Here is a 10,988-nt window from a genome sequence, read left to right on the forward strand (position 1 = left end):
GAAAACTCTATAAATGGGAATTATGCTCTTAATCATAAATTTTATAGGGGAAACTGACCCTAAAACTTGGGGTGTCTGTAATTCTATGCCCAATAAAGTATCAATCTGGAGGTTTGTAAACCCTAGGAGCACATGTTGTTTTTGCTTTAGCCCCAAAGGCTAAAAAACTACAAGGGCTTGTTCCAAAAACTTACCGCGGTACCCAGCGCCATAAATAATAGTGATTTAGTTTGGCTTAACTTATTGTTTTTAGTTCTGCAATTAAATGGTAGTGAGCAGTAGCGTATTTTGTCAGTGATGTGTGTACTAGTTTGTTGGGCGGGATGTTTGCTTTCTAGGAAATAGCACAGCGTCCGAGAACTTTCCAAGCGTTCTCTGGAAGAGCACAAACCTTGCTGTGTTAAACACCATTCTGGTTTTTAAGTTGAGTGCCTTAGAGAGGCCTCCTATGAGTTTTGGGTAGTACTGTATACTTCTGGCTTAGAGGAGGAAACAGGTTTTTCTAAAATTGGGATTTAGCATCACGGGGAATTTCATCCAGGGCTTTTGCATTAATGCCCTTTCCCACTAGGTTTTTATTAGGCGTTTCATTTTTCTATATGAGAGAGCAAAAGGTTTTCCATGAAGGTCACCTTAGCTCTACTTTCTAAGCCGTAGCGCTTCCTGGTTGATGACGAAGTGACCCTCGGTGGTACTGTTCCAGCGCGGCATCCCCTAGAAGAGCTTTTGGGACTTAACGTCCAAGGTGGCATGCTGTCATGTGCACCTGCTGGCCCTCTTGCCATAGTTACAGCGGCACTCCAGATGCCAGATCTTATTCCATGGATGTCTGTGATAAACACTGGTGGTCTCACGTTGGTGCTCTTGGTGGCTTCAGCCCTGGGCACTTGTGCTTTTCACTGCCCTGTAGTCACTGGATTATTGACAAGGACCCTCAGGAATGCTCACCATCTGGGTTTTGTTGATCCCTAGGTGGGTACAGGAAGAGCCCAGCCACCCCGAGAGGGAGGGGCGGGGCTGAGCTGTGAGGAGTGGGCCCCAGAACCATGTCTACGCGGGAGTCCTTTAACCCCGAAAGTTACGAATTGGACAAGAGCTTCCGGCTAACCAGATTCACTGAACTGAAGGGCACAGGCTGCAAAGTGCCCCAAGATGTCCTGCAGAAATTGCTGGAATCTTTACAAGAGAACCACTTCCAAGAAGATGAGCAGTTCCTGGGAGCCGTTATGCCAAGGCTTGGTATGTACACCATTGTTTCTTTGAGAGCCTGCGGTCCGGTCAGTGAGTCAAACCAGACTTCTCTCATGTTGTCTTTTGTTTTTATTTTTATACACTAGGGGGATACAAGTGTAGTTTTGTTAATGGATATATTATCTAGTGGTGAAGTCTGGGCTTTTAGTGTAGCCATCACCAGAACGGTGTATGCAGTACCTACCTTCCTTCCCTCCTTCCTTCCTTCCCTCCCTCCCTCCCTCCCTCTCTGTCTCCCTCCTTCCTTCCTTCCTTCCTTTCTGTCAGGGTCTCACGCTGTCACCCAGGCTGGAGTGCAGTGGCATGATCCCCTCAGCCTCTGGAGTAGCTGGAACTACAGGTGCACGCCACCACCCTGGCTAATTTTTTTGTTGTTGTTGTTGAGAGTAGGTCTCGCTATGTTGCCCAGGCTGATCTCAAACTCAAATCCTATCACCTCAGCCTCTCAAAATACTGGGATTACAAGTGTGAGCCACTGTGTCCAGCCCCCTTTTCATTTAAAAAATTTTTTTGTAAGAAGGATTCAAAGAGCAACCCAATGGTAACTATATTATGTTGTAACTCGGAGGAAGTTTTGAAAAGACGTGTACACTTAACGGTTTTTAAACTACGGAGTGTGCAGTTGAGATAATTATATTGCAGTAAAAGCATTTTTAAAAGTTAAATTGAATTTTCTGCTTAGCTGAAGATTAGGCAGAAACCCTTTATGCTCTTTTCCTAAATGATCCTGAACTGCTCACATTCCCTTTCTTGCCCTAGGAAAGTCTTCGTGCGCAGTACTTGGAGAGCAGTGGCTAGGTCCGGAGGGAATTGGGATTCTCTGCTCTGTGGTGTGTGTCCTTGGAAACTCATGGGGAAGGGAGCGGGGAGGGGCTGGACTGCCCACACACAGGAGGAGGCCATCTGTGCTGACTCCAGGATGTCACCTGGAGTTGAGGGCAGTGTTTTTCCCTTTACTGAATTCCTGATGTCATTAGTGGTTTCTTTTTTCCCAAACCCAGGGCTCAGGAAGAAAATCTAGGCTCTTGGGCTATTGTTTATTAGTGTTTATTGTGTGCTTTATTCAGTGTACGACCGCGACCATGGTCACCTTGCCTTGTGAGTGTTGGATGTGTATTTTGAAGGTTTGGCTGTTCTGCCGTTAAGTGTCACTTGATCTTTCTTCCGTAAGGTTTTCACTTCGCTTATTTTTACCTGTTATTTTGCTGTAAGTCCTGTCTTGCCACACTAGTGTTGAGCCTGGGGTGCTCCGTTCTTCCCTGATAGAGAAGGTGGATATACAGGCAGAGACGCTTGGTTGGGAAGGAGGAAAACTTACGCTCCAGGCTCCCCTGAGTTCAGTGTGCAAGCGGTTCCTCTCGTCTAGCTGATGGTCGGCTGACTTGTCAAGAAATGAGAATACACTGAGGAAGCTCTTAGGTAACTGTCAGGGAAAATAAGCCACGTAATGCTCAAAAAAAACAGATGAAAAAAATCCTTGTGGTTAAAGTAATAATTCCTATTTATGACATCCCCTGGCATAGTCACTTACTAGCCACTGATGTTATTTTATGCACATCCTGAGCTTCAGTTTCCTAGCCCGTAAAATGGGATGATAATACCTACTGAGATGGTTATACCAGAAATTTTCTGGGTACGTGTGCTGTGTGTACCTGTAACCATATGCATAATACACACGTGTGTCTGTGCGTGTATATGTGTACCTATGTATATGTATACACATATGTATGTTTATCTGCTTTTAATTTTTTTATAACTAAATATTATATTTCCTGGATTCTAAGATGGTTTTAATTGAAGGATGAGCAGAAACAGCTTTTAAATGTACACACACTTACTAGATGAATTCTAACTAAAGAAGTGTTTAAAAAAACAAAAACTGTCTTAGAGCCTGATACATCTGTTGCCTGGTACTCAGGAGCTATCAAGGGCTTGAGCCCAGGAGTTTGAGGCTACAGTGAGCTGTGGTCACACCACTGCACTCCAGCCCGGACAACTTAGTCAGACCCTGCCTCTACAAAAGATTAAAAAATTAGCCAGTCCCAGTGGTATGCGCCTGTAGTCCTAGTTTCTTGGGAGGCCAAGATGCTAGGGTCCTTTGAGCCCAAGAGTTGGTGGCTGCAGTCTGCCACTGTATTCCAGCCTGGGGCTCAGAATGAGACTCTATCTCTTTAAAAAAAATTAATAAAAAGCTGTCAAGTATTGATTGCTGCTACTGGTGGTGGTGACGTGGCATAATGACTTGGGATATTTTTCTTTTTTTTTTTTATTTTATTTTGAGACAGTGTCTCACTCTGTTGATTTGGCTGGAGTGCTGTGGCACAATCATGCCTCACTGCAACCTCAACCTCCTGGGCTCAGGCTATCCTTCCACCTCCTCCCTAGTAGCTGGGACTGTAGATGCATGTTGCCACGCCTGGCTAATTTTTTGCATTTTTTGCAGAGGCGGAGGCTTGCTATGTTGCTCAGGCTGATATTTTTCATTTTTCTTTGTGGAGGGTATCAGCCTTGATTAAAAACCTTCAAGAATTCCCCACTGCCTCCTAAGGGTGACACATAAACTTCTCAGTCCTTGAGACTTGGTGGTTGATTTCTAAACCGATCACTGTAGACCAGTGCTGTCCAAAAGAAATACAACGCAAGCCACATATGTGACTCTAAATGTTCTAGTAGTCACATTTAAAAAAAAAAGAATCAGGTGAAATTGATTCTAATATATTTTATTTAATTCAATGTATAAAAAATACCTTGTAAACACATAAAATGTTACCGATGAGATGCTGGGGTTTTTGGTACTGTTGACAGTCTGGTGTCTGTTTCATACTTACAGCACCTCCAGGTTTGGAATAGCCACATTTCAAGCGCTCAGCCACCCCCCATGGCTAGTGGCTACCGCGTTGAACAGCACCAGGCCCTGTTCTGGTAGATGGAGGTGTCACGGGTATGAGACAAATTAGGGATCATGTATATTGCATTTTAGGCATAGGAACAGGCTCAAGAGTTACTAGTTAACGCTAATGAAAGAACCTGCTAGGTTTAGAAATAAAGTACTTTACAAATCAAATATATTTAAATCAAATGTAAGACTGAGTGCTGTGGCTCATGCCTGTAATCACAGCATTTGGGGAGCTCTGAGGCAGGAGGATTACTTGAGTCCAGGAGTTCGAGGCCAGGCTGGACAACATAGCGAGACCTGGTCTCTACAAAAACTCAAAAAAGTTAGCTGAGCATGGCGGCACATGCCTGTCGTCTCAGCTACTCAAGATGCTGAGGTGGAAGATTGCCTGAGCCCAGGAGGTCAAGGCTGCTGTGATCATGGTAATCATGCCACTGCACTCCAGCCTGGGTGAGAGATACCTGACTCAAAAAAAAAAAATCGAAAGGATTATTCAAATTAGGAACATTTAAAGCTAATATTCAGCAACTGTTTTTTAGTGTCTCTTTCAATAGTCTTATAGTTTAAACGGGAACTGAAAACTATATTTCACTGTCTTCTAAGCTAAATAGTAATGTGCTCAGAATAACCAATTGTTGGGATTATCAATTTAGGGAGAATCCATTGAGTTAAAATGTGGTATTATCCCTTATATTGTGGGATGAGTTTCTGAGGGGCTGTGCGCGTGGGCTATGTAGATGAATTGTCGCACACAGTCTTGTCTGACAAATGAAAACTGACCACTGTGTTCCATTGCCTCGGATTGGTGAGAGCTGCCATTCTGAAATTAAATTCTCCATTCCCTAGCTGCTGCTTCCACCAAGAGTTTCTGCTCTGCCATCTAGTTTTGTAAAACATCAGTCTGTCTTTACAGTCTCTGGCTTTTTATTCAACTTAATGTCATTTTTGCATCTGGAAGGGCGAAGTGTCGTCCTCACCTGACCTGCCTTAGGCCTGCTGCAAGGTAGTGGTTTCCCAGCAGTTCTCAGTATGTAAGATATGGAAGGTCGTTTTTAATGTAATTTGGATGTTGTTTATTCTTGTTTCATTTGAAATTCTGAATTTACAGGGCAGATTCAAGCACATGGCTTGCTTCCTTTGTACTTAATCCACGTGTTTTCCCTGTCTTCGGTTGTTGAACTGCAAAGTGGGAGTACAGTTGGCCCTCCACGTCCAAGGGGTCCTCACCCATGATTCAACCTACTGCGGACTGAAATTATTCAGGGAAAAGAATGGATGGTTGCATCTGACATGTACAGACTTGTTTTCACGTCATTATTCCCTAAACCATACAGTATAACAACTATTTACGTATTTATAATTTACCTTGTCCTAGATATTATAAGTAACCTAGAGATGACTTAAAGTAAGCAAGAGGTTGTGTGTAGGTAATATGCAAATACTGCAGCATTTCATAGTAGGAACTTGAGCATCCCTGGATTTTGATGTCCCCTGGGGGCCCTGGAACCACTTCCCCATACGTCCCAAGGGACACAATTGCCTTTTAAGAGGCAGGGGTGTAGGGCAGCCCTCTGTTCGGCCTAGTGGGTGGGAACGTCAGTCTGAATGTGGGAAATGTCTGCATCACTGGTGAGTCTTAAGTGCAGCCTAGGTAGCTGATTGTGGCTACTTCAAAACTGACTTTAGGAAAAGGGGATTTTTCTAATTAGTCCACGAGTTCCACTTTCTAAATATTTAAAAACAGTTTTTACTGAATTGAAGTATTTATCTCATACTTATTTAGTAATTTTCTTCTTAATGGACAGAAGGGAAACCTAAGGCCAGTTCCTGTTCCTATTATTAGTAAAGATGGAGTTTAGATACTTTCACTAGGGGAATAACATGAAACTTCAAGATTTCCTCTTTAAAAGGGATTTTGGGAACCTATCAAACAAATGGATTATGTGCTTGATTGGAAGTGGGGAGTCGCTGACCTTGCTTTGTCTTTTTCATGTGTGTGTGTGATTTTCATTTTTCACTAAAATGTAAAAATAATAGCATGTTTAATGTAAAATATTTTACAAATCTTCTGTTGGGAAAACAGAATAATATCTCAAGATGTACTCAGAGAACTAAACATAAAATAACCCAAGTTCCAGTTGGGCTTTCTCATCATAAAGAAAATCTATGTGGTGCTGGTCGCATGAGGCGGTAATACAGTAAAATAATACAGTAAAAAAGAATTTTTTTCCAAGGCATCATTACAGTTTTATAATGGCACCGTATTGAAGTTGCGTCTTGATGACTAACATGTCTATTCCTGTTTTGTCTTAAGCTGGTTATGTTCTGCATTCTCTCGGTTGCGCGTCTTATGGGAAGCACATGCTTCGTGGCCACATGCAGTTTTCTTAGTGTGTACAGAGCACTTCCTGCTCGGAGCACGACTGGTGGAAAGCGAAATGGCTGTCCCTTTATTTGGGGTGCTGACGACTTCCATCTTCACAGGCATTGGAATGGATACTTGTGTCATTCCTCTGAGGCACGGGGGGCTCTCCTTGGTTCAGACCACGGACTACATTTATCCCATTGTCGACGACCCTTACATGATGGTAAGTGTGCCCTGAGGTGGATTTATAGTGGAACTGCTTATCTGTTTGGTCTGGGTTGGGGCTGGGTTTTGTATCCATGTCTGTGGGCTTCTTGGCTTTGTTTCTGTCCTATCCTCATTACCCCGCCCCCACAGTCGCTGCATCTGGCCTGTCCCCTGCTCTGGTGGCTCAGTGCAGAAAGCCCTCGGGGTGGAAGCAGGGACTCCTGTGCTGCTGTTGCACCTGAGAACGTGTCTGCACATAGTAAAGCCTTGCCTGGCAGGGTGTGCCTGCAGGAGCAGTTTTGTTTCTTTCCTGTTCCTTTCCTTCTTTGACTTCTGTACACACCACCACGCCTGCGTGTTAGGTTAGAGATGTTATCCTCTGTAGTAGGACTGGGCCTAACGGTTTCCTTACAAATCGAGGAGCTTAGCGCCTCTTCACAGTTCGACTTCTTGAACATTAATTCCAGTATCAGGTTAACTGCCCCCAGCCACCCGCACACCCACCCGCCATTGTGCACAGCAAGAGTCTGATCCCTGAGCTGCAGTTCCTAGCTGCTCACCGTGTGCTGTTGAGAGGCATATCCCACTTGGTCATTGCACGGTTGCAGCCAGTGATCCACCTTTGATCACCCTCTGATCTACCCAGCCTCTCACCTCACTGCCCTACCAGCCAAGAGCAGCCAGTGAAGAGATGGGGAGGATATCATTTGTGATAAAATGCCAGGTGTCCTTCCAGTGTGACAAGGACACTGGGGTCAAGCTGTACACATCAGGACTTCGCCGTGCGGTAGCCAGACTGGAGTTGTTCCCCTCTCTGGTGCCAGTGGCAAGTAAACAGGTTCTTGGAAACCCATGTTCCCACTACACGTCCATCTGCTCTCTCCTGTAGAGCAATACCCTTGAGACGGGGCAGTTAAGCCACACCCAAGTCCCACCTGCCCAGGTGGCAGAGATGGCTGGAACCAGAACACACCCTTGTTTGGGCATCTCCTAAAATGAGAGTGCCCAGAGCAGAAGGGGCGGGACACCACCGCCACCCTGACCAGGATTGGCACCTCCAGCTGCACACTGCCTGTCGGTCTCGTCACCTGGCTTGGTGATGTGGGAAGTGCGTCCATGGAAAGTTATTGAGCTGCGGTTCTGACCTACCGGGAATTCATAAAAAAAAACAAGCAATTAAACAGCATCGAAGATGGTGATGCTTTGGAGTTTGATTATCCTTAAGTCAAAAGAAATAAATTGTCATTTTCTCTTTACATCTTTAAAAAGTAATGATTTAGATAATGGCAACTTAACTTTAAAAATCTTCAGTGGCAATTCAAAAGTCTTCACTGCTCCATTTTGGTGGAATTGTAACGTAAAGTTCCTAATAAAATGATATCGTTTACTGGAAACTGCTTTCTTTTTCTTTAAAAAACTGTATGACTTCAGCCCTGGATGCTTGTTACTTATTTTTTATTTCTCAAACAAGATGATTTTCCTTGTCATCTCCTATAGCCTCGAAAAGAAGCTGCAAACATTTCTCAATCCAAATGTACAAAGCCCTCCTCCTCTGTAATTGCTAAGACCGATGTTTTCTAGAATCTGGTATGAGTGGCTGCTCCCATGCCTGCTCTTCGACGGTTGTTTTCAGACTCTTGTTCCACGACGCCTCTTCCCAGGTGTCCGTGGGTTTTAACCGCTTCTCCTGTCATCACCCACCCCCCTGCACCCGCTCCTCAGTAAACTGCAGACTTCTCCTAATATTTATTCACAATGGGAAAGAACTTAAAAATTCTTTGAAGAGATGGTAACAGGAATGTGTGAGGAAAGGAGAATGGCCTAGTGTTCCGTGACTGAGGAAAGGTAGCTGGTCTGCAAATGGGAGAAGCTGAGGCCCACACCCCAGTAGCTGCCATTCCTGGAAAGCCCTGGGTTCCCCTGGAGGCCGCTCTCTCCATGGCTCGCTCTTTGTTTCTACAGATGGAAAGTCCAGTTGTCCTTTCTTACATGTCTCCTCTCTTCCCAGGGCAGGATAGCATGTGCCAATGTCCTCAGTGACCTCTACGCAATGGGGGTCACAGAATGTGACAATATGCTGATGCTCCTTGGAGTCAGTAATAAAATGACCGACAGGGTAAGTAGGAGGCCCAGCTGCTCCTGGTCTGTGTGGCATCTCTGGACTCGCTTAGCCTTCGTTTCCCATCTGGAAAGTGAGGAGCCTGGGCCATATGGCTTCCCGTGCTCCTTCCGGCGCTCCACTTTTTGGCAGTTATCAGTAAATTAAAATGAGAGAGTCTGGCCTATTCATCTTCTCATTTCTACCACCTGCTCCCTTTCTCTCTTCCCCGAAGACTGAAGCCAAGGCATTTGCGTTTTACTGAAGTTTCAGCCATAGTAGTAGTGCCTCGGTAGATCGGGCACAGCCTTACAGATCCGGGATACACGGCACTTAGAGGGCCAGGGACCCTCTCTCCTGGTGGCTGGGGTGTCGCTGGTGTAGACAGTGATGGGACCTGGGGCCATCGTGTGCTCATGCCTCTGTGTTATCACCTGGCGTTGTGTGTCCTGGCTGCCCAAACCTGCTCTTTGCACCAGAGTTGAATTCCCACTTAGATTATATTTGACAGGTATTTGTTTTTGTCCCCCAAAAAACCCCAGCTGTTTGCCTGGTCTTACATTGGGCCCTTTTCTGCCCTGGCATGTGTGCCGGACTCAGCAAGGGCTGTGTGGGTGCCTCCGGCCAGTTTTTGCACTCCTGGGGAGAATGGCAGCTTGCTCCAGGCCAGGGTCATTGTGTGTGGTAAGCTTGTCTCGGGATGCTGAGGAGCGCGGCTACCACAGCCTGGACCTGCTGGGCTCAGGTGATCCTTCGCCTCAGCCTCCCAAGTCGCTGGAACTACAGTTGTGCGTCATCACACCTGGCTAATTTTTTGATTTATTGTAGAAATGAAGTCTCGCCAAGTTGCCTGGTCTGGTCTTGAACCCTTGGGCTCAGACAGTCCTCTCGCCTCTGCCTTCCAGAGTGCTGAGCTATAGCTCCTTTTTTGATGACTGCTAACAGTCATTAGACATTGGAGCCAGTCCTATGGACTGGGTCACACTCAGTGTTATCTGGGTTTCATTTATGCTGTTACCTAGAACACTTTCCAGCGTTGAATAAAAGGGTTGCCATATACCATATTCCCTGATTTCTGTTACACCCTGCCCAACCTGTTAACCTTCAAGGATTTTTTTTTTTTAAGTCAGTCTCACTCTGTTGCCCAGGCTAGAGTGCAGTGGCAGGCTCACAGCCACCACTGCCTCTACTGCTAGGCTCAGGCGATCCTTCTGCCTCAGCCTTGTAAGTAGCTGGAACTATAGGCGCATACTGTCATGCCCAGCTAATATTTTTGATTTATTGTAGAGTCGAGGTCTCGCCAAGTTGCTTAGGTGCCTCGAATGCCTGGGCTCACGCACTCCTCCTGCCTTGGCGTCCCAAAGTGCTGGGACTACAGGCTTGAACCACTGCACCCAGCACCTTCAAGGATTTTATGATCCTTTTTATAACTACGAGCGTAGAATCCTCTTTTCTGGGTTTTGAATGTAATTATTTGACTTTTTATTTGTGTTTTTTTAAACCATAGGAAAGGGATAAAGTGATGCCCCTGATTATACAGGGTTTCAAAGATGCAGCAGAGGAAGCAGGAACGTCTGTAACGGGTGGCCAAACAGTGTTAAATCCTTGGATTGTTTTGGGAGGAGTCGCTACGACTGTCTGCCAGCCCAATGAATTCATTATGTAAGTTGATTTTTGTTTTGTTTCATGTGGCCTGTTTCTCATTCTCTTTCTCCCCTCTCTCTCTCTTCTTAGAAATGAATATATAGAGGTTTAATTCAGATACTGTGTAATTCACTTATTTAAAGTGTATGATTCATGATTTTGGGTATATTCACACAGCTGTACAACCACCACCAGAGTTGATGTTAGAACCTTGTCATCACTCCCACAAGGAACCCTGCTCTCCTTACCTGTTACTTTCCACCTCTTTGCCCCTATTCTGAGCCTTTCACTTAGTGTAATATTAGCATCATATTTTTAAGGGTCATCTGTTTTATAGCATGTATCAGTGCATCAATCCTGTTCTTAAGACATTTTCGATTTTTTTAATTTTAAGTATAATTCACATAAAATTTCACGTTAACAGCCGGCATGGTAGCTCAAGCCTGTAATCCCAGCACTTTGGGAGGCTGAGGCGAGAGGATTGCCTGAGCCCACAGGTTTGAGACCAGCCTGGGCAACATGGTGAG

General features: G+C 45.1%; 1 protein-coding gene across 3 annotated transcripts in view; it reads left to right on the forward strand.

The window, feature by feature from the left end:
- Positions 1-858: 858 nt before the first annotated feature.
- The window catches only part of SEPHS1 (selenophosphate synthetase 1), a 23,466-nt gene continuing 13,336 nt past the window's right edge, over positions 859-10,988 (forward strand). For all 3 annotated transcript variants that reach the window (XM_021718076.1, XM_021718077.1, XM_008069072.2), the window contains exons 1-4: positions 859-1,239; positions 6,632-6,735; positions 8,728-8,835; positions 10,325-10,479. In XM_021718076.1, coding sequence (XP_021573751.1) covers positions 1,047-1,239; positions 6,632-6,735; positions 8,728-8,835; positions 10,325-10,479 — 560 coding nt within the window. In that variant the 5' untranslated portion in view covers positions 859-1,046. The remainder of the gene's footprint in view (positions 1,240-6,631; positions 6,736-8,727; positions 8,836-10,324; positions 10,480-10,988) is intronic.

This window comes from Carlito syrichta, unplaced genomic scaffold, assembly GCF_000164805.1.
Source record: "Carlito syrichta isolate Samal-C Ts95f unplaced genomic scaffold, Tarsius_syrichta-2.0.1 Scaffold311803, whole genome shotgun sequence".
NCBI lineage: Eukaryota > Metazoa > Chordata > Mammalia > Primates > Tarsiidae > Carlito > Carlito syrichta.